Source organism: Lynx canadensis, chromosome D4, assembly GCF_007474595.2.
Source record: "Lynx canadensis isolate LIC74 chromosome D4, mLynCan4.pri.v2, whole genome shotgun sequence".
Lineage (NCBI taxonomy): Eukaryota > Metazoa > Chordata > Mammalia > Carnivora > Felidae > Lynx > Lynx canadensis.
The window spans coordinates 93,964,423-93,987,475 of record NC_044315.2 but is presented as its reverse complement, the minus strand read 5'-3'; the positions used below and the strand labels follow the sequence as shown (position 1 = coordinate 93,987,475).

General features: G+C 49.6%; 1 protein-coding gene across 1 annotated transcript in view; it reads right to left on the bottom strand.

Annotated features, from left to right (window-relative positions):
- Positions 1–23,053, bottom strand: part of CACNA1B (calcium voltage-gated channel subunit alpha1 B) — a 190,550-nt gene that overhangs the window by 9,904 nt on the left and 157,593 nt on the right. The window contains exons 33-39 of the mRNA XM_030293870.1: positions 22,094–22,210; positions 21,632–21,697; positions 20,208–20,299; positions 17,622–17,766; positions 11,744–11,871; positions 5,824–5,920; positions 2,813–2,921 (exon numbers count right to left, since the gene is read on the bottom strand). Coding sequence (XP_030149730.1) covers positions 2,813–2,921; positions 5,824–5,920; positions 11,744–11,871; positions 17,622–17,766; positions 20,208–20,299; positions 21,632–21,697; positions 22,094–22,210 — 754 coding nt within the window. The remainder of the gene's footprint in view (positions 1–2,812; positions 2,922–5,823; positions 5,921–11,743; positions 11,872–17,621; positions 17,767–20,207; positions 20,300–21,631; positions 21,698–22,093; positions 22,211–23,053) is intronic.

Below are 23,053 nucleotides of genomic sequence, written 5' to 3'. Positions count from 1 at the left end.
TTTTGGTGCAAATTTAACGGAAATTTTTTCCATTTCAATTCCTAATTGCTAATATATAGAAACACATTTACTTTTTATGTATTGATCTTGTATCCTGTGACTTTGCTATACTTGTGTTATTAGTTTTAGAAACTTTTGTTTACTGGCTTGAAACAATAGGGATTTATTATTTCAGTTCTGGAGGCCAGAAGCTCAAAAGCAAGGTATCCACATCACTGTGCCCACCCCCCGCAAATGTTCTGATGAAGAATCCTTCCTTGCCTGTTTCTAGATGTTGGTGGTTCCCAGCCATCCTTGACATTCCTTGGCTTGCAGATGCTTCTGTTTTATTAACTTTTCATTAGAGTCTTTCACATTTTCTCCATTGATGATCGCATCAATTGTGAATAGAGGCAGTTTTATTTCTTCCCTTCCAATTGGTATGCCTCCTATGTCTTTTTCTTAACTAATTACAATGGCAAGAACCTAAAGTATGATGTTGAACAAGAATGGTAACAGTAGACATCCTTCCTTTGTTCTTGATCTTAGGGGGAACAGAGTCAGTCTTTGTTAAGTGTGTCAATCACTGAAAGTTTTTCATAAATATCCTTGATCAGATTGAGGGTGTTTCCTTTCATTTCTAGTCTATGCAGAATTTTCACAATCATGAATAGATATTTAATTTTATGAAATGCTTTTTCTGTATCTATTGAGATGGTTATATAGTTTTACTTCTTTGACATGTTAAATTACATGGATTAATTTTTAAACTTGAACTCAACTTGCATTCCTGGGATAAACTCTACTTTGTCATCACACAAATACACACACACACACACACACACACACACACACACACAAACATAGCTACATTCAATTTGCTAAAATCGTGTTGAATATTTTTGTGCCTATAGTCATGAGGGATGTTGATCTGAAATTTTCTTTTCTTATAATATCTTTGTCTAGTCTTGGTATCAGAATCATGTCAGCAGCATACAGTAAGTTGAGAAATATCTTCTCTTTTTCTATTTTCTGGAAGAGTTTATAGAGAATTGGTATTATTTCTTCCTTAAATGTTTGGTAGGCTTCACCTATGGACCTAACTGGGCCTGGGATTTTTTTGGTTGGAAGGCTTTTAACTAGAATTTAATTTCTTTAATAAATATAGTGCTACTCAGATTCTCTCTTCCTTTTTTTAACCCACTCAGGTTATCTATTCTTGAATGAGCTTGATAGTTTGTGTCAACAAATTTTTCCATTTCATTTAAGTTGCTGAAGTTATCGAGTGTTATGTTGAAGGCAGACAAGGGCAGAAGTAGACCAGTGGGCAGCTACTGCCACAATCTAGTCAAGACCCAAGAGAACATGGCTTGGACCAGGAGCTGGCAGTGGGAGAGGGCAAAAAAGTGATCATGTTCTGGTGTATTTTGAAGGTAGAGTCAGAAGATATGACAAGAGATCAGATATGGATCAGAACTGGAGTAAGGGGGGGGGGCGGGGAAGAGGAGGTAAGAATCACTATAAAGGTTTTGGCTTGAGTGACTAACAGGAAGAACAGAGTTGCCACCGACGGAGGTGGGAAAGACCAGGGGGAATATGTGGCACTCAAGATTGGCCACAGGGACTTTGTAGTGTTTACTGGGCCTCCAAGTGGAGACAGTAAATAACTTCCCTCACGTAACTCCTCGCATGACAACACATGTCTGGAGTTGGGACTAAAAACCCAAATGTTGGAATTCACAATATTTAGAGCCGTGAGAGTAGACAGAATGACAACGGTGGCAAAGAGAACAGTCTGATGTGCACAGTGACATTCAGACAGTGGGAGACAAGAGAAAACAGAACAAGAAACATCAAAGGGGTTCAAAAAGAAGTAAGTGACAGCAGAGGAAAGGCTGCTGATAAGTAAGTAAGATAAGGGCTGAGCACATGGAAGTCACTGGAGAGCTTAACATGAGCAGTTCACTATTGCAGTGAAAGCCCGACTGCAGCCTGAAAAAGAGACATCAGAGAGGCAATACAGACCAGTCTCTCAAGGAGCTGGTTGTGATAAAGGAAAAAATACAAATAGGGAAGCTAATGGAGGGGGAAGAAAACCTTTTAAAGATGGGAGACATGTCGATACAAATAATCTAATATAGAGAAAAAATGGACGAGACAAGAAGCAGGGTACAGCATTTCTGGCTTGACATCTTTGGGGAGATGAGGAGAAGGTAGGGACAGGCCCTGACTCATCCATTACAAACAAAGAGGCTGAGCTCAAGGGCACAGGTGCAGCCAGGAGGGCAGTGTGGGGTAGGGATGGTGCAGATCCCCTCTGGTGGCTCTAATTTTCTCTGTGAAGATAAAGCAGTCATCATACGAAGGTCAAGGTGGAGAGGACACACTAGAGTTTGTTCTCCCCTAGATTTGGCACAGACTATGTGGTCCTGTCGGTTAGCTCAGGAGAGGACCTGACAGGGACTGGGCTCACTACGGTGAGTGGGCAGAAGGCACACAGACTCTTCACCCTGGAAGGGTACCGGCTCATGTAAACCTGGGCCAGGTTATGTTCTGGTTCTAACACACTCTAGCTCTGGGTAACCCGGACAAGTCATTTAATCTCACGGCACCTCAGATCCCTCAAAGGAAAATGGGATCATTAAAATGCTCACATGCAGAATGGTTATCAGGGGATAAAGTCAGTGTCCGACCGAGGTGCCATGGGCAGCTGTCTTCAGTCCCCTCCAGACAAGCCCCCTCACCCCCCTCCCTGCATGCCCACCTGCGGGTGGCTCTGAAGTGCATTGCCCAGCCCTGGCTTGGTGCCCTCCCCAGATGCTGCCTTGCTCACCTGGAGCCAGCTTGATCTCCAGTGCGGTCCGAATGAGGGCCATCAGCGTGGACGTGAAGTGGACAGTCATGTCCTCATTGGAGATGGGCATGTTCATGCGAACCAGGCGCTAGGGACAAGGGGAGCAGGTCAGGGCCAGGCCTACGGGGGTCCCTCCGCCACAGGACTACAAGGTGCTCAAAGCCCCTAGAGGCTGGGCTTGGCCTCCTGGAAGTAGCTTCTGCAGGTGCCTAGGGCCAAGCAAGGTTGGGTGGCTGGGAGTTTTGCCAGCATTCTCACTCACCCTTGGATCCCCACCCTCATCTGAGCTGAAGATTCTCCTAGCTGCAGAAAAGTAGAAGTACGGATAAGGATTGTAGCATGGGGCCAAGCCAGAAGCCTGGATCCCTCTGAAAGAACAGGTACATGCTTAGCCAGAAGGACCCCTGCCCAAGGCATATGGCCTGGGATGAAGAGGGAGGAGTCTGGGCTGCAGAACTGAGGCTGGGCCCTGGGAGAGCCCGCAAACAGGAGGGAGGATCCCTGCCCTCACGGCTCTGCCCAATGTCATCTCCTCCACCCACAGCCTAGAGCACTGGACAAGGGGTGGGATGGCCAAGAGCACGGCTCTGAGCTCCACCTCCCAGTGAGGCATCCCTCCACCCCAGGAAGACTTCTGTCCCTCACCACCCAGCCAGGGGGCCTGGAAGAGACGTCTGCTGCCACTCGCCCAAAGCAGCTAGCACCTTGCAGTCAGAAGGACCCAGAACAGATGGGACTGCACAAGGCCAGTGTGAAGGCTGGCAGGAAGCAGCTCAGGGCCATCGCACTGGTACTCTGGACCAGACTGCTTCTTTGTTACCTGTCTCCTCTTCCCTCTCCTCATTTTTCAAGGACAGAACAGCTGGAGACAGACATGTGTCTATACCACAGACCTCTGGATATAGCCAGCAGCTGCCCAGAACCTGAGGCTCTGAGAACTTATGTGATCTCCAGGAGCAAAAGTATCCCTCGTGTGTCTGGAATGTCCTCAGCATGGGAGGTCACCTAGCTGGCCAGGCGGAGCCCTAGGGACACTGTGACCCTCCTGTCTTCTCCCAGCAGCCTCTTGTCCTCTACCACATGACAGAACTAGAGACAGAGGCACAGGGCCCGTCTCTGGGGCCTGCCTGCCCTCTGCCAAGCCTGTATCCTGTGACACACAGCCTCTCTTTCCCTCTGGGTTGGGCCCCCCGCCCTGCCCCCAGTGTCTTGGCCCCAAATCCAATCTTCAGTCTAACAGAGAGAGTGGGTGGCTAGAGACAATAGCCCAGACTCTTCCCCCCCCCCAAAACACACACACCCCGAATGCTGGCAAAGCCCCACCTGGCACATCCAATCGTGGTCCCAGGACCTCACACATCACCCGTGTGATGCACACCAGGAAAATCGACTTTCCAGAGCACAGTGTCCCTGCAGACCAGCACTGATGGCATTAGAAGAGGCAGAGGGACTCCTCTCCAGGGGAGTCAAGGAGTTAGGTTCCAGCATGAAGGAGAAGCAAGTAGGTGATTTCCAAGAGAAGAGAGCTCTGTCCAGGGCACCTTCACCAGAGGCTCTCCTCTGCCTGCCTAGGCCCTAGAAGGGCAAGGCCAAGGCAAACAGACAGGCATCTCCACACTGGGACTAGACCCTCGTGGTCACAGCACTCTGTGCATCTCCTAGACTCTCGCCAGCTCCCCAAGCCCATCCATTCCTACCCACCCCAGGACTCCCCTGGTCTATTCATGACCAGAACCTCAGAGCTGGCCAGCACAGCTGGGGAAGGGCCCTAAAGGCCAGCCCATCAGGGCCCTGCATGCCCAACCTGGCCCCAGGTATCAGTGTGGACAGAACTCTCCTTCTTGGGGACAAAGCTAGAGCCTTGCAGGCAGGTACGACATGCATGCCAGGCAGGGGAGGGCAAGGAAGACATCAGAGGCATCTGTCTGTGGCGTGAGGGAGCCACTTAGCTTCCAAAGGCTGTGCTGAGCCAGGTGACAGATGCATGCCCAGATTCAGAGCACAGAGACAGACAACATGGACAGAACCAGAGAGATGAAAGTTCTGGTGGGAAGCTTGCTCAGAGAGAGGGTGGTGACAGGGAGGCTCTGGACACATGCTGGTGGAGCAGTAGAACCTGGGGCCGGCTCTGTTTTCTGGGAGCACTGGGGACAGCAGGAGGGGTGGGGGTGGGGGTGCTGGAGGGATGGAAGGTGCTTACACCAAGGGTGGGGGGTGACTGAGGGCACATGGGCAAGTGGGAGCAGGCTTGGGGCTGGGCCATGTGACTTGCTTGCCCCCCAGGAGGGAAGCCTGGAGGTGTCCCTCAGTTTACCCCTTCTTTGCAACTCAGCCTCCTGGGAGAGAGGCATGGGACTACCTGGGCCCCTGAAACTGTCCTTACTCTGCTGCAGCCCTCTGAAGCCCCAGGAATGACAGAAGGACATCTCTCCCTGGCACCCTTTCCTTCCTAATACCACAGTGCCTCCTTCCCACTGTGAAACCTACAAACCCCTGGAGATGCTTCCTCGCCAGGCTGACAACAGCCCAGGCCTGGGGAAATTCTGCATGTGCTGAGCTGGGAGTGGGTTCCTCAGGTGTCCCAGAGGCCCTTCACGCCCCTATTCCACCAGGGTCAGACCCTGAGGGCTGGTTAATTCCACTGGAGCTGAGTGCGGTCCTGAGCCCAGAGCAAAAACAGCTTCTGTCAAAAAGCTGGTCTGTCTCCTAATTCCCAGGAAAGAGAAGGAAAGGGAAAAAGGCAGGTGGAGGGCTCTGGTTCCTGAGCCTTTTGGGGGGCTCTCAGAGGGGGCAGACCTGTAGGGACAAGGGCCGGGTGTACCATCATGGTATCTGTGTCCCTCTGTCCAGGAAGGTAGAGGAGATGGTTGGAGCAGAGAAAAGGAAGAAACAGTGAGACAGCAGAGCAGCAGACAGACGGACAAGCCCGAGAGGAGACGGGAGACCAGCCCCAGCACAGCCAGCCTCCAGGGTGCAGGGTCAGGGTCTACCTTGTATGCAACTCGAGCAGGGCATTTCTTCCCCAGCCCCAGGGGCGGGGACATGTGTTTCAGCATCTCAAACATGTCATTGTAACTGATGCGCCCACTGGAGACCCGGCCCAGAGAGGCAGAGGCAGAGTGGGGTCCACAGGAGGGGTGCGGCAAGAGGGGGCGGGGGGAGGAAGCAGACAAGAAAACAGATCCAGTTAACCAGCGTCAGATTAAATGCCAAAGTCAAAATACGTAAAATGAGGGACTTTTCTGCTTGACTCGATCCCCTCCTTGCCCCCCCCAGCCTCACCTCCACACTCCAGCCCCACGCAGGGCAGCGGGCAGGGGTGACGTCTGAGCTAATGAACATGGAGGGATGAGGAAGGGCTGCATCGGGGCGGCTTTGGGTTGTCAACTTCTGATTTTACACTTTTAGAAACCACAGATAATGCCAAATCAGAAAAGAGCTGTTTCACCATGCCGGGAGAGCTGGTAGACAGAATTACATGACCGATGAGGCCGGCCTAAGAACCACGGCAGAAATATCAGCTTTCCTTAATGCTCAATTTGCTTCAAAGTTAGCCTAGAGGCTAAAAACGTGGAGAAAAATCTAAAACAAGCCAGAAAACTAGAGCGAGAGCCACGCTGTTCTGCAAGGAGTCCCGAGGCTCTAGAGACAAACTTGAAGGGTGAGTCCTGCTCCAAGCCCAGAGACGCCCGAGGCCGCCCAGGGCAGGGCTGCTGCTGGGAGTCAGGGCTGGGCAGGAAATGGGAGATTGCGGGGGGGTGAGGGTGGGGGTAGGGGGCAGGGGCGTGGTGGGCAGCTGGGGTGGGATGTGGCTTGGGGCCACTCTTGCACCCTCCTGACAGCACGCCAGGAACAGGGCTGGGGCCAACTAATGGGATAAGTCTCCAGATCCAGGGAGGTGTCTGGGGGCTGACTATGCCTTCCCAAGGTAGACAGGCCACCAGGCCTGTCCCCATCAACCCTGGGGATACCCGCCTGTGGGACCTGCTTGGGGTCCCAGAGACGCAGTCGGGTTCAGGTCACCCAAGAGAGAAAAGGGGCCACTCTTCCTGGCAGGCGTGTCTGCCCCAGGGCCTGGCCCTCCTCCCAGGGTTCCCAGCCTTGGCTGAGTGAATCAATCCAGAGGTGAAGCAGGAGGGCCTGCCTTTGGGCCTCCACTGCCTCTGTCCTCTCCTCCCCCAGGGACCAGAAATCCCTGGGCTGTTGGGCTCTTCAGACTGGGAGGGGCAGCTGCTCCTGGTCTGCTGGTACCCCTGCTCCCCTCCTCTGGGGCCCTTGGCCTCGGGCCTGTCTGACCATTAGCACCCACTTGAGAGCCTGGAGGCAAAGCCGGGTAAGACAGCTGCTTCCTTGGCACAGGCAGGGCCTGGCCCCCGGCTCCCACCCAGTAGCCGACCCCTGCCCTCAAGGCCCAGCCAGAAAGCTTTGTGTGCGCTGCCTCAGAAGGCTGCCTCTCCCCAGCCAGCTGGAGGGGTCGGGAGATTAGATGAGGGACCAAAGCGTCCAGGAGGTTGGAGTGCGGGGCAGGGCAGGACAGGAGGAAAGAGAGGTGAGGTGTCGTCATTCCCAAACCAGGCAGGGAGTGTGTGCTGTGTTTGCATTTCGGGCAGGGAAGAGTATGTCGGATGGAGGCTCTGAAGTTGCAAACCTTGTAGGCCAACCTACGAGGGCAGTTCTTCCCTAAGCCAACGGGTGGCGCAATACAACGCAACAAACTGTACATATCCTTATAATGAATCCGGCAACTGGAAAGGAAATGTCACAGGTTATGGCAACCGAGGCACGATGAGCCCGTCCCGCCCGCCCGCCCAGCCTGCGACAGGAAGATGTGTCCTTGCACAGTCGTGGAGGAGGAGCCAGGCGGCTGGACAGACAGCTCCCTGAAGGGAATCCTGGGGCTTGGAGAGCCTGGGAGGCTTGGCAATCCCAACACAATTTCCAGAGCCTGATGCAGGCAGGAGACACACCATACAGAACGAGTGCCGGCCCCTGTCCCAAGCCCCCACCGTGCACACACCAAAACCGCTGGTCCATCTCTCGCGGGGCCTTGTTCACCCACCCGCTCTGGCGGCCCCTCCTCTTGCTCCCTGAGTGCCTGCAACCCCATGCCTGGCTCTCCTGACTGTCCCTGCCTCCTGAATCTCCTGGAATCTGGTGGTCCAGCTAAAGACTCCCTTGTCCCAGGGTGGGCACCCCGGCCAACACCAATGTTTCTCTTTCCTGTACTGTGAACCTCCTCAGTCCAATCAGCTCCAAATGGCTTCTGGAAAAGCGGAAAGAAGGAAGAAGCCCCACTCTGGCCTCACCCAAGGTGCTTCTAATTCCACTGGACCCAAAGGACCAGCCACAAAGGGGCTGGAAGCACAGCAAAGCCCCCAGCCCCAATAATCACCCAACCCAATTCACAGCCTGTTCTTCGGCTCATCTTCTCTCTTCCGCCATCGAACCCCTCAGATGACACCAGATGTAAAGCAGGGGCATGATACTGTCACTCCAACTCAAAAACTGTCCTCACTGCCTACAAAACAAAGTCAAAGCTACTTGTGTATCCCAAATTTCAAGGCCTTCTCAACTTGTCCAAGCCCCACTTCCAGCCCCTTTGCAATGCGCTCTCTTCTCCATCAGACACAGACCCCCTTCCCTTCACCCCTGCCCCTACCCCCATCTCTAGAGCTCAATCCTTTCTGCCCTCTTAAGTTTGGCTCAGATGCTACCTCCTCTGAGTCACCAGCCACACGGAGTCTCTCCCTCCTCAAATACCCCCCCGGCCTCACACTATGACTCCTCTGTTTTCCCACAGTCCCACTGGGCTCAATGTCCTGAGAGCACACACTTGCTTCACCTACAGGCCCCCAGTCCCCAGCACACGGCGGATGCTCAGGAATGTTGACTGGGCAGATGGACGAACATCGAGATGAAGTGACAGACTGCTCACAGAACGTGTGACTGTGATTCCCCTTTTGAGTCTCTACACTTCACCACCAAGCAAGGCAGAAGCAACATAGAGAATGGTTCGAGAAGGCGGCATCAGAAAGCAACAACCCCATGCCTTCTTTATCTCTCCACAGCGTGTGTGCGCACGCACATGTGCACGTATATGCCCACGCACATGTGCATTCATACACATGCACACACACAAACATATATGCCCATGTGCACCCATGCACACGTGTGTCCACACACACGTACGCACAAACATGCGCTGCGTTCACACACTTGCACACAATCACACATGTGCATGCTTGCACACATACACACAAACCATGTGCACGCGAGCACACATGTATGTCTGCTGCATACATGCATACACACGTGCTACATGTGTGCACAGACCTGTACACATACACACAAACACACCCATGCACACATGTATACACTTGTGCACACACTCACATAGCCACACAGGTGCAAACACACACATACACACCATATAAAAGCTTGGGAAATTTCACAAAGTTGTGTTATTTCTAAGTCTCTCCAGAGTGGCCACCTGGGATACAAAGATGACCACATCCTTGCATCTGCCAGGGAGGCTAGTGAAAGGTTCAAACCACCCTCTGTCCTACCAAGGATGTGGGTTCAGACTCCATCCACTCAGCTGCCTCTGCTGGGCCTTCCCCTGTCCCCTGCCATCTGGAGGCAAGTTGTTTTCAGCCCAGGCCACAGGTGGGAGCAACAAGTCTGAGTGTTAGTTGTGACTCACATCTGTGCTACTTGTGGACCGCGGTCTTGTGTGCTACTTCCCAGATGCCACCCCTGGGGTGAGCTTGTATCTGCTGTCTACTCTTCCATAAGCACTTTCTTTACTATGTTCCCAATCTCCCTTCCAGAGGCCCTACTTTCAAGAACTCTGGATTTGGAAAACAGTCCGAGCCCCCCAGTGCACCACTGCAAAGCCACGGTCTGGCCCAAGTCCATTTCCTGTATGTCCTAATTCTGCTCCACCTGTGGCTGGAGAGGGGAAGTCCTGGGTCTATAGTTCATAAATATTTGGGGGAAGTCCTCCCGTCTCACAGGCCCACACTGACCTGCCTTTGTCCCTTCGTCCAAGTCACATCCCATACAGCATCTCTGTTTCTCTGCCACACCATCTCTACAAACAGCGTGCCCAGAAACAGTAGCATGCCTTTAGACCACAGTCCAGATGAACTTCCTAGAATGAGCCTCAAGCCTGCCTTACTTGGAGTCTCTTCAGCCCTCTGACTTGACTGGGCTCTCCTGACTAGAGAACCCATGCCTACCCTCTGAGCCTATGGATGCCAGAATGATACTGAGTACTGCAGGGCCATTGTGCTTGTGCATCAGCAAAATGACAGGACTCTCCAACCACAAAAATGGTCACCTACACCATGAAACATAAATAAGAGCCACACTTGTTCTGCACTGTGTGAAAATTGTAAGTTTTTCACCATGGTGAAAAACACCCAGAGACACTATAGGCCTGGAAGTGCCCTAAGGTTGCTGGTGTAGCCAGTGGCTCCAGGGTTTGCCCAGCTTGGGAAGGGTCTCACGCAGCACCTTTCTGGATCCTCACATGAAAGGGTAGGGGCTCCAGGAAGGTTGGATGAGAGGGGGGTTGGGGACCCCAGCCAAGCTCCCAGGCCTTCAGGAGCTTAAGGGGTCAGAGAGCTCTGGAGCACTCCTCATGCTGAGCTTCAGTTGAGAGGAAAACAGGTAGAACCTCAGGCACTCTGCGAGCAGGAAGTCCTCGCCATGAGGACACTGACCATCTTCTCCAGGCCTCTTCCACACAAGGGGTGACCAAACACAGCTGTGTGAGAGGGACATGGGCAGGCTGGGGGGCCTTAGAGAGAGGAGGCAGGAAGAGGCTACACCCCACCTTCAAAGTCTTCTTGCTCCCTTAGAGCAGGGAAGGGACGGACACCCGCCCAGTTACTGATGCATTATTCATTCACATTCATGTCTGCTGAGTGCTCACCACGAGCAAGGAAGGCACTGAGCAGGCCTGCGCCTTACCCAGCAGCCAGGTCTCTTGGCCCCTCCATGTCCTGTGTTTGGCCTTGCAGAGAGCATGCCCTGAATAACTACTCAAGTATCCACTTGGGAGAGTGAAAAGAATGAATAAGCAAGTGAATGAGCAAGTGATGAAGGAACAGACAAACGGGCAGATGGTGAGTCCATGCTGCTTTGCTAGCCCCAAGGATGAAAAGTATGTCCTGGGTGTGCAGGACCCTCCCATGAATCATGGAACAATCTTCTAACCCAAGCCAGTCCCCTCATGACACACTTGCTCTGTCTAGAAACGAATCACCCCTCACTTATGCAATACAGTAAACCTTTCCCAACATGACCAAAGGGTCTTACACATACTAGACCCCTCCTGGTAGAGCTCCTTTAATTTCAGTAAAAGTTCACCAAGCACCCACTATTTTTAGCCTGGGCTGGGGACACAGAGATGCATGTTGGCTCCTGCTCCCAAAGGAGATGGCAGAGAGGGAGAAGCCTGAGCCAATCGGGGAGAATGTTATTTCTGCCATGAAGTCCCCCAAGCTTCATGAGGATGGTGAGGCCCCAACAGACAGCCCTCCTGCTGTGTCCACACCCTCTCCCTTGAGCCCTCTATGACCCTCATGTAACAGACCTGTGTGGAAACAGTACACTCCCATTCAGCAAGAGCCCTGAGACTCACAGACCCCCTGGAACCTCCTAAGGGCTAGGCTGAGGGTCTCAGACAGCATTTCTCAGCCCAGGGAGTGGTGTAAAAGCACTGTTGCAGTGAGAAGGAGAGTGCCACCTACAGGAGACCCGGCACCCCCCCCCCCCACCATGTGGGCCCAACCAAAACCTGAGGGGGACGCTCACATGACACAGATCTGAAGCCACCCAGCCCTGTCCCAAGATCCGTGGCATGGACCGCCCTGAGGACCACAGAGCATGGGGGCCACTCACCACGCGGCCGGGTCGTACTCAGCCCAGACCCGGATGAACTCGTCCAGATGGTGAGGCCCTAAGATGGAAGAGTCCCGTGTAAGGTACTCAAAATTGTCCATGATCACGGCCACAAAGAGGTTCAACATCTGTAGGACAGGAAGGAGAAAAGGGGTGACATAAAGAGACTTCAGCCTGCCCTCTATCCTAGCCCTTACCCTCTGGCCAAATTCTGTATGTGAAGTCATCACAGCAGCAGAAGCCACTCTAACCCAGCCAGCCCCTAGGCCTCTGCCACACCACCACTGCCACCACCACCCACAGGCGGTGGCCCGCTCCCCCAAGGTCCTAGATCCCACAGGCTCCCCCTAACCTCTCCTGCTCTCTGCTTCTGCTTCCCAACCCTAATTCACATCCACAAACTCCCATCCCCATCTTCTTCTCCTCTTAGCTAGCCTTCAAGGACAGCAGTGACTTCGGAGTCAGTACTTTGGACTCTAGAGGCTGAAAGCTCAGCTTTTTTTTTTTTTTTAAATTGAGTTGAAATTCACATAACATACAATTAATCATTTTGAAGTATACAATTCAGTGTCATTTAATGTATTTACAATATTATGTAACAACCACCTCTCTAGTTTTAAAATTTCTCTATCACCCCAGAAAAATACCTTGTACCTTAAGTAATCACTCCCTTATTCCTTCCTCCTCCCCTTCCCCAGCAATCACCAATCTCTGTTCTCTATCTAGAGGCTTGTCTATTTGGGATATTTCATATAAAAGGAATCATACAACATAGGATCTTTTGTGCCTGGCTTCTTTCACTTAGCATGACTTTGTGAAGTTCATTCATATTTCAACATGTGTCAGAACTTCACTGCTTTTTAAGGCTGAATAATATTCCATAGTAGGTATATACCACAATTTGTTTACCCATTCATCTACTGACGGACATCTGGATTCTTTCCACCTTTTGGCCAAACTGTTTTCCACAGAAGATGCTGCATTTTACATTCCTATCACAATGTACAACGTTACTATTTCTCCAAGTCCTTGCCAATGTTTGTTATTTTCCATTAAAAAATTATTATTATAGCCATTCTGATGAGTGTGAAGGGAGTGTGTGGTTTTGATATGAGTTTCCGTAATGACCAAAGATGTTGAATACCTTCATGTGCTTCTTGGCCATTTTATATATCTTCTTTGCAAAAATGTCTATTCTGATTCTTTGTCCATTTTTTGTATGGTTGCCTTTTTTAGTTGAGTACTAAGAGTTCTTTATGTGTTTTCAATATTATCCCCTTATAAAATATGTGATTTGTAAATATTTTCTCCCATTCTTTAGAGTGTATTTTCACATTTTTTATAATCCCTCTTGATGCACAAAAGTTTTTAATTTTGCACAGTCCAATTTATTTTTCCTTTTGTTACTTGTGATTTTGGGGTCAAATCTAGGAATCCTTTGCCAAATCAGAGATCATGAGGATCTGCCCTCTATGCTTTCTTTTAAGAGTTTTATAGTTTTAGTTCTTATATTTAAGTCTTTCCTCAATCCTGAGTTCAGTCATATGTATGTGGTGAGATAGAGGTTCATCTTTACTTTTTTGCATGTGGATACCCAGTTGTCTCCTCATCATTTTTTTTAAGACAGAGAGAGTGAAAGAAGTAGAAGTAGACAAAGAGATCTTAAGCAGACTCCACACCCAGTGTGGAGCCCAACACAGGGCTTGATCTCACAACCCTGAGAACATAACCTGAGATGAAATTAAGAGCGGAGGCTTAACTGACTTAGCCATTCAGACACCTCCTTCACCATTTCTTAAAAAAACTATTCTTTCCATACTGAACAGTCTTGGCATCCTTGTCAAAAATCAATTGTCCATACATATTTGGACTTACTTCAGAAATCTCAATCCCACCTCACTGGGCTATACCAATACCACAGTGTCCCCCTCCCACCACCAACTTTACTGAGATATATATAACTGACATAATTATAAGATATTTAAAGTGTACTTTGTGTCAATCTGATATATATAGCATTCTTACCGTCTAGTTAATTAACATATAGATCACATTTTTTTTTTTTGGTAGAACATTTAAGTTCTACCCTCTTAGAAGATTTCAATTATACAACACAGTGTTATCCACTCTAGTCACTATGTTTGATATTATGTCATCAGGTTTTTTTTTTTTTAATTTTTTTTCAACGTTTTTTATTTATTTTTGGGACAGAGAGAGACAGAGCATGAACGGGGGAGGGGCAGAGAGAGAGGGAGACACAGAATCGGAAACAGGCTCCAGGCTCCGAGCCATCAGCGCGGAGCCTGACGCGGGGCTCGAACTCACGGACTGCGAGATCGTGACCTGGCTGAAGTCGGACGCTTAACCGACTGCGCCACCCAGGCGCCCCAGGTTTTATTCATGTTATAGATGAAAGTTTGTACTCTTTTACCAACCTCTCCCTAGTTCCCCAACCCCCTAGTCCCTGGCAACAGCTTTTCTACTGTTTCTATGGATTTGACTTAACAAAAAAAAAAATTCCACATACAAGTGACACCATGCAGTATTTGTCTTTTTCTGTCTGGCTTATTTCAACTAGCATAATGCCCTCAAGATCCATCCATGTTGTCACAAATGATAAGATTTCCTTCTTTTCAATGGCTGAATAATACTCCAGTGTATGTGTGTGTGTGTGTGCGTGTGTGTGTGTGGTGTATCATATCTTCTTTATCCATTCATCTGTTGATGAACACTTAGGTTGTTTCCGTATCTTGCCTACTGTTAGTAATGCTTCAATGAACACGGACGTGCATATTTCTCTTCAATATCCCGTCTTCATTTCCTTTGGATATATACCCAGAAATGGGATTGCTGGGCCATATTTTAATTCTATTTTCAATTTTTTGAGGAACCTCTATACTGTTTTCCATAGTGGCTACACCAGTTTACATTCCTACCAATACTAGACAGGGGTTCTTTTTTCTCCACATCTTTCCCAACGCTTGCTATCTCTTGTCTTTTTCATGATAGGCCATTCTAAAGGTGTGACGTGATAGGTCACTGTGGTTTTGATTTGCATTTTCCTGATGATGAGTGATGTCGAGCACCTTTTCATGTACCTGTAGGCCATGTGTATGTCTTCTTTGGCAAAGTGTGTATTCAGCCACATTGTTTTGATTTATGATAGCTTTATAGTAGTAAGTTATGAAATAGGGAAATATGAGTCTTCTCACTTGGTCTTTAATTTTCAAGATCTTTTTTGTTAATTGGAGTTGCCTGCCATTCCAAAGGAGTTTGAGGATAAGCTTTTCCATTTCTGCAGAAAGGCCATTAGAGCTCTGACAAGGATCACACTGAATGTGGAGCTCACTTTGTGGGGATACTGCCACCTTACTAATATTAAGTCTTCTGATCCATGGGCATGCATGTCCTTTCATTGAATTAGGTCATCTTTAACTTATTTTAGTAATATTTTGCAGTTCACAATGTACAAGTGTTTCATTTCCATGGGTATTTATTGATTCCCAGATATTTTGTCCCTTTGGATGCTACTGGAAATGGAATTATTTCTTTAGTTTCCTTTTCAGGTTGTTGTGGTTTTTTTTTTTAATGTTTACTTATTTTTGACAGAGAGAGAGCATGCGCACACAAACACGGGAGGGGCAGAGAGAGAGAGAAGATCTGAAGCGGGCTCCGTGCTGACAGCAGGGAGCCCAGCACGGGGCTCAAACCCACAAACTGTGAGATCATGACCTGAGCCGAAGTCGGATGCTCACCAACTGGGTGCCCCATTTTCAGGTTGTTTATTGCTGTTGCATAGAAACATAACTGATTTTTGTGTGTTGATTTTGTACCCTGACACTTTAACTCAATTATTAGTTTTAGTACTGTGTGTGTGTGTGTGTGTGTGTGTGTGTGTGGTGCGCGCGCACGCGCACGTGCACGTGTGTGTATTCTTTGGGATGTCCTATATATACAATAACATCATCTTTAACTAGAGATAGCTCTACCTTTTCCTTTCCAATCTGAATGCCTTTTTTTTCTTTTTCTGGCCCAACTGCTCTAGCTAGGCCTTCCAGCACAATGTTGAATTGAATAGAAGCGATAAAATTGGGCATCCTTGTCTTGTTCCTGGTATTTGGGGAAAAGTTTTCAGTCTTTCACCACTGAATACATCTTAGCTATACATTTTTCATAAATGTTCTTCATCATGTTATAAGCGTTTCTATCATGAAAGGATATTGAATTTTGTCGCATGCTTTTTTTTTTTTTTGCATCTATTGAGATAATCAGGTGGGTTTTTTCCTCATCACATAGGTTGATTTTCATTTGTTGAAAATGCATCCTTGCATTCCTGGAATAAATCCATTTGATCATGGTATAGAATCCTTTTAACGTGTTGTTGGAATTAGTTTATTCAAGATTCTTACTGTCTATTTATCAGGGATATTGGTCTGCAGTTTTCTTTTGTTGGGGCATCTTTCCCAGTGTTGGTATCAGGGTAATGCCAACATCACAGGATGTGTTAGGAAGTGTTTCCTCTTCTATTTTTTCCAAGAGTTTGAATAGGATTTAGGTTAAGTCTTTCTTAATATCATTTAAAAAAATTGTGATAAAATATGCATAACAAAAAGCTTATCAATTTAAACACCCACAAGTGTGCAGTTCAATGGCATCAAGCACATTCACACTGTTGTGCAACCATTCCCACCGTCCAGCCCCAGAACTCTTATATCTTCCCCAACCGAAACTCTATCCTGATTAAACCCTAACTCCCATCCCCTCCTCTAGCCCCTGGCACCCACCATCCTGTCCTCGTCTCTAAAACTTCACTGTTCGGGGGACCTCAAAGGTGAAACCATACAGTGTTTTTCTTTTCTCACTGGTTTATTTCACTTAGCATAATGACTTCACAGTTCATTCATATTGTAGTTTATGTCAGAACTGCCTCTCTTTAGAAGGTTAAATGATATTCCCTGTACGTTCACGTCACATGTTGTTTACCAATCATTTGCTGCTGGACACTTTGATTGCTTTTACCTTCTTGCTGTTGTGAATAATGCTGCTATGAACGTATGCGTACAAATATTTATTCAAGTTCCTGCCTTCAATTCTGGCATACACCAGGAAGCAGAACTGCTGGATCATACTGTGTTTCTATTTTCACTTTACTGAAGAACCACCCTACTGTTCTCCACAGCAGCTGCACCACCTCACATCCCCGCTGGCAGCACTCAGGGCTTGTTTCTCCACCACCCCAGCAAACCACAGGCAACACTTTCTCTCTTTTCTTCTCTCACGCCTGTGTTTAATCATCAGTCATGTGGGCTCTACCTTTAAAATGCACCTCAACTCCCGTCATCCCCACACTTCTCTAGGCACTATTACCTCCAATAATCTCCCTGACCACTCTTCAGCCTCTCCTGACCAGAAGCCAGAGCCAGAGCAAGATTTTAAAACATCACGCAGATCGTGTCATGCCCCAGCTCAAAGTTTCCCAGCGGTGTCTGATGACTGGGAATAAAATCCACAATCCTAGGACCTAGTCCACTGACCTCTCCAACCACCAGTTTCCTGAGGCTCATCAGCCCCAGGCACAACGGCTGGAGTGATGCTTCTTTGTATCCCAGCACCATGGCAGAGGCTAAAGACTAAGGGACAACTGTCCCATGGAAAATTTAAACCCTTTTTAAGAAGAAAAGGCAAGGCCCACAGGAGCTCATCACAGGGTGGGTCCTTTTAGGGTTAATGAGGTCATCAGTTCGGGGGATACAGGACCATCAACATGGAATCAGCCTGTAATGCGACATGAATCAGTATCGGGGATCAGTCACAGATGTAGGGGGACCCAGGATGGACTGAGACAGGTGGACACATGGGCACAGTGACCAGGACTTACCAGAAAGGAGCAAAGGAAGATGAAGGAGACGAAGTAAAAGTAGGCAAAGTCGCTCCCACACTCATTGGCATTGGCGTGCTCATCACAGGCCTGGTTGCTGAGACAAGACAGCATGATCTCGTGCCAGGCCTCCCCAGTGGCACTCCTGAGAAGAATGGCAGAGCTATGAGGCCCATAAAGGAAGGCCTGGACCAGCCTGGGAAGGGATCTCAGAAGAGCTGGTTCAAGTGCACACCCTCTCTGGGTTCCTTCCCGCAGAGAACCTGCTCACGTGTAAGGTATGGGTAAAAAACACCTGCTTTTTTTTTAATGTTTATTTATTTTTGAGGCAGAGACAGAGCATGAGCAGGGGAGGGGCAGAGAGAGAGGGAGACATAGAATCCAAACAGGCTCCAGGCTCTGAGCTGTCAACACAGAGCTTGAACCCACGAGCCGCGAGATCATGACCTGAGCCAAAGTGGGACTCTTAAATGACTGAGCCACCCAGGCGCCCCAAGAGATGCATGCTTCTTAAAAAGAATCCTCTGGCATTAGGACTGATCATGAACTCAGAAAGAACTATTTACTGAAAATAAGGCACTGCACCAAAATTCAGCACCATGGTGAGCGCCCCTTCATGGACCTCTGCCACCTCAAAGCCAACAGAGCCCACCAGCCTTCCTGGTCTCTCCCCCACCCCTCCACCCAGCCTTCCTTGATTCAAAAAATGGTGACTCCATCCCTCCAGTTTCTTAAGACAAAAATGCCGCAGCCATCCTTGCCTCCTCTCTTGCTCACCACACTCTATTCATCACCTCATCTACCATGAAAAAACAGCCAGAATCTTACCACTTCTCACCACCCTGGGCTAAGCAACAATCACCTCCCCTGATCTGCTGCAACAGTTTCCTAACTGATCCTCCCCACACAACAGCCCAGTGGGCCCACTAAACACAGGTGAGATCAGGTCACTTCTCTCAACCAACCTCTGTCTCGCTGCAAAAGCCAAAATTCACACTCAACTTCCCACAGCTCGGTGTCACCTGCTGCCTGTTCTTTCCCAGTGGTCCCTGTTCAGTCCACTCCAGCCACATCAGCCTCTGCTGTTTCCTGAACACACCAAGAACAACCCCCAACCTCAGTGGCCACCCTGGAGAACCCTTCTTCCTGGACTTTTGTCCCTGGATATGCAGCCAGCACAAGGGCAGGATGTGCACGAGACTTACAGGCAGACCAGAGGCCTGAGTCTCCCTAATTTGGTGTGCTTCTATGGCCAGTTGTGGGCACAAGTAGAGCCCACTCCTCATTGACAATGGCTAGGGGCAGGGGCCTTTTCCTGCAGAGCAGTTGCCCTGTGCCAGGCCTGGCTGCCACTGGTGTACACGTGTGACATAGAGATCAGGGAGGAAAAGAGATCTCAGAGAACAAAAACTTAAAACTAAGGCTGCTTTCACAGGCCTGTCGCAACTCTTGCAGCAAAGGCAGGACATTAATAAATGAAGAGATAAAATTAACATAATAGCTAAAATCCAGAGAAATGATTCTATTTGGGGAAAGCGTAGGCCTAAGGACACTTGTCCGTCTGATACAAAAAACAAGAGCCAGACCACTTCCTCCAGGCAGCTCAGCAAAGCAGACCTGGCTCTGATCTCCCTCCAGACAAGAACTTCCCCATGCCCCAGAGTGCACTGCACGGGGTTAGTGGTGTTGGGCATCCCCAGCACAGGCCTCACAGCAGCCTGATGCATTTACATACATAAACACCAGTGTGGACACCTTATGAAGGGGCACCAGGCAGGGAACGGTGTCAGCTCCCCTCCTCCTCTAGCCACCACAAAGAGCTCCTTCCTTCGCTCCCAGGGTCACGGTGGTGGGCTTGGTTAAATGGAAGAGACTCTGGAGGCAAGGAGACACATGCAGTCCTCTCCCCTCAGCCCTCAAACCAGCATGGTCAACAGCCTCCAATCCACAGAGGGTGTGCTGTGCCTAAGAACAGCAGCTGGCACCAAGCGCTCCCAAGCACACCTTTGCGGGGTGGGGGGGTGGGGAGCTCTGGCCAAAAACAAGCTCTGTGCCCTCAAGAGTCCACCCTGGCACTTGACTTGGGGCCTAGAGAATTGCAGTCCTGTGATCCATGGGGGCAGGTGGAGGTGCACTCAGACCAGCAGTTCTGGCCAGCTGAGTTCCTTGGGTCACTGAGTAGCACATACTATATCAAGAGGGGTTCCCACTGCTCTGCTTCCCCCTGATCCCACAGATCACCATAATCAACAAGGCCAACAGACGGAAAGCTTATGGCCAGCACACCAAAAAAAGGCCTTGCTGGGCACCTTCTGTCCTCCCAGACTCTCAGCTGCAGCCTTGCTAGAGGCGTTTTGGTCGCTGTCAGGGATCAGAGACGAGGTGGTGGAGGTCAGACTAACACGGGGCTCAGGCTGACTGAAGCCCAGGAACCCTTAGGAAAGGACAACGAAAAGAGGGGAGAAGCTGGAAAGGTCCATTGAGGGGAGGCCAGCACAAGCTGGGTAGCCCCGTGGGTCAGCACACACCCTGTGCATCCTGGGTGGAGAGGCCTCTGAGCGTGGGCTGACTTCCCAAACAACACACCTGAACAACAGCATCAAGGCTTGTAAAAATGTTCGAAAGTTGTTGTGCCGGTTGATGCTGGTGTCATCATCCAGGGCAATATTTCCAAATACCTGAAACAAAAAAGAAGGCCACAGGCTGATACTGTTGGGTCATCAGGAGCTGTGGCCAGGCAGAAGAAGACCCATACGGCACAGGACACTGCCCTTAGCTACCACCACTACTGCAGGGGCTGCAGGAAACAGGGCTTCCAGCTCTGATGGTGTCTGTGCATTTCCAGGGCAGAGGAAACCTCTCCAAGGCCAAATATGTCAATGTCCCACAGCTCAGCAAGTCCACAGATGCAAGTGTGCATGCCTAGTAAAAGTGGGACCTGGAGCTGAGTTGACATGGGCTGTAAGCATTTGAAAGTTGACTCTCTCGTCAATGATTCTGAAGCAGTGATTATATTGGTAATAGCTATGAGATTACTTGAAAGTTTCTTTTTAAATTTCTATGCAAATATCACAATGGGCTTTTTATGCATTTTAATTGATGCAAACAGGTCAGTAATTGTACTTGGCTTAAAATCTGGAATCTGGCTGAAAAATTTATGAACTATCACATATTCACCAAAAACAAAGCTCAATGACATTTATGGTTTGTACATCCACAGACCAAAGCAGGAAAAGATATAGATTTGTTTTAAATAGCATCAGATCTCAGCACATTTTAAAATGGGAGAACTTTTTAATCCTTGAAACAGAGTTTAAAAATCAGTTTTCAGCTAGCCTTTAAGACAGTGGCTTCTCCCACTACACATGAACATTTGGGCCCGTCTCCCACCCTACTGTTGGAAAGAGGCCAGATGTCAAAAGGCTTAAAACTGGAACACTGCTTTGCGTCTTTTAAATGTTTTCCCAAATAGCTGACAAAGGGTTCTTTGGCAAAATAAAAGCAATCTAAATGATCCACGCTGAATTGGACAGTATAGCGATCTGATGTGATCCTGCTGACTTTTTTCTTCTGTAATATGCAATTTCCTCTAAAGGATCAGGGCAACTCTCTGGACTATCCAAATGGCCAGCTGCTGCTCTGCAGGCCACTCAGCACCAGGAAGATGTGCCAATGCTCCACTACCACGGGGGTCCAGCACCCAATCAAACCTGCCCATCAATGGCTCAGTGGGGTTCCGCTCAGGAGCACAGCCGTGCATCTTCCCACAGCTACTACCCCCACTCTGGGCAACAGATCCAACCTCTTGGTGCCCAACCTCTGTGTCCTTTATTGATAGAACAGCCCTTCTGAGAATTAAGTTCATGAAGTGCTTAGACTAATACCTGGCTCGCAGAAATCATCACTAAGTGTCAATGTGTCATTGTTATCATTTGATGACTGTGATGAGTGCCCTTCTGCTCCAGGGCACAGGAACCCCTCATGCACCCCATCCTGGCAGGCACACCCACCTGCATGCCAATGATGGCATAGATGAAGAAAAGCATGGCGATGAGCAGACACACGTAAGGCAGGGCCTGTGGAGACACGCAGGAAACGGAGCAGCTCCAGGGAGGGCCCAACGGCCACCTTGCTTGGGCCTCGTCTGCGGAGTGGATGGTGGCCGGGTCTCTGGAGCCACTCAGACCTCAGCTACCACAGATCCACCCCCACTGACCATGAAGCCCCTCTACCAGGCGACCACCTCAGTTTCTTCATCTATAATCGGTCATAAAGCTTATCTCAGAGTCAGTGAGCATTATCAAGATACTCTCTGGATAACTTAAAATGTATTTATAAACTACCATAGGAAAATAGGTGCCGACAAGGAGCCTCCAAGAGGGGGGCTGCTCTGGTGGCAAGAGAGGGGGTGGCCACACCACTGTGCATGACAAAGGGAAGGGTCAGGGCACTTGGCCGTGCCTGGGCTTCACCTTGAAGGACTGGACGAAGGTCCACAGCAGGATGCGGATGGTGTAGCCTTGGCGGAGCAGCTTGATGAGCCGGGCAGCACGGAAGAGGCGTAGGAAGCTGAGGTTGATGAAGTTGTTCTGCAGGGAAGAGAGGCTGTTCTCTAACCTGCGGAAACCAGCTTCCTGCAAGCGCAGGCACGTTGGTCCCCACCCACCTCTCCCTGACTTGCTGTGGTCTGAAGAAAAGTGGATACAGAGAGAGGCTGAACAAAAAGTCACTGCTCTACAGTATAAGCAGCAATTGGCCACCGGAAAACCTTCCAGAAGTAAAGCTTGTCGTTGCACATCACTTCTCATGCAGCAAATCAAAGAAACCCCACCACTCTAGGCTCCCCTGGACCCGACAAGGAGGGACAGAGAGAAAAGTTCTCAGAAGTAGCTCCTTGCTGCCAGATGAAACCAGGAGACCAACTGTGGCTGGGCCTCTAACACCGACCACCTCTTGCAGGACACAGCCGAGCCGTCTGAGCGCTGGGCGGAACTGCTTCTCCGCTGAGAGCCTCTGAAGGGCCCCACCCCAGGCTTGGTGGCAGGGCCCTTCCCTTCTCCACACAGTCAGTGAAGCCCCGGGACCTGGCAGAGGGGCAAGCACTCCCCCTGGGGCTGCTCTGGGCGCCTACAGACAAGTCACCACAGGAGGCGTGTCGGTGACTCTGCTCACACCACGGAAGCCACTTACAAAATCCACAAATGGTCTCAGCTCCAGAGATCCCAGGGTAACTAGCACTGCTCCCTCATCCAAGGGGTTCAAAATCAAGCGCAAAAAGAAACAGTTTTATCTCTGGACTCCACAGATTACCTGGGAGTGAGGCTTCCGCCCTGGCCCAGGGGCACCTCGAATTACTGGCACCTCCCTTTCAGGGAGCACGGCTCTGGGTGGTATCCACGAGATGGGGGTGCTTGTAGACCCAGGCCGCTTCC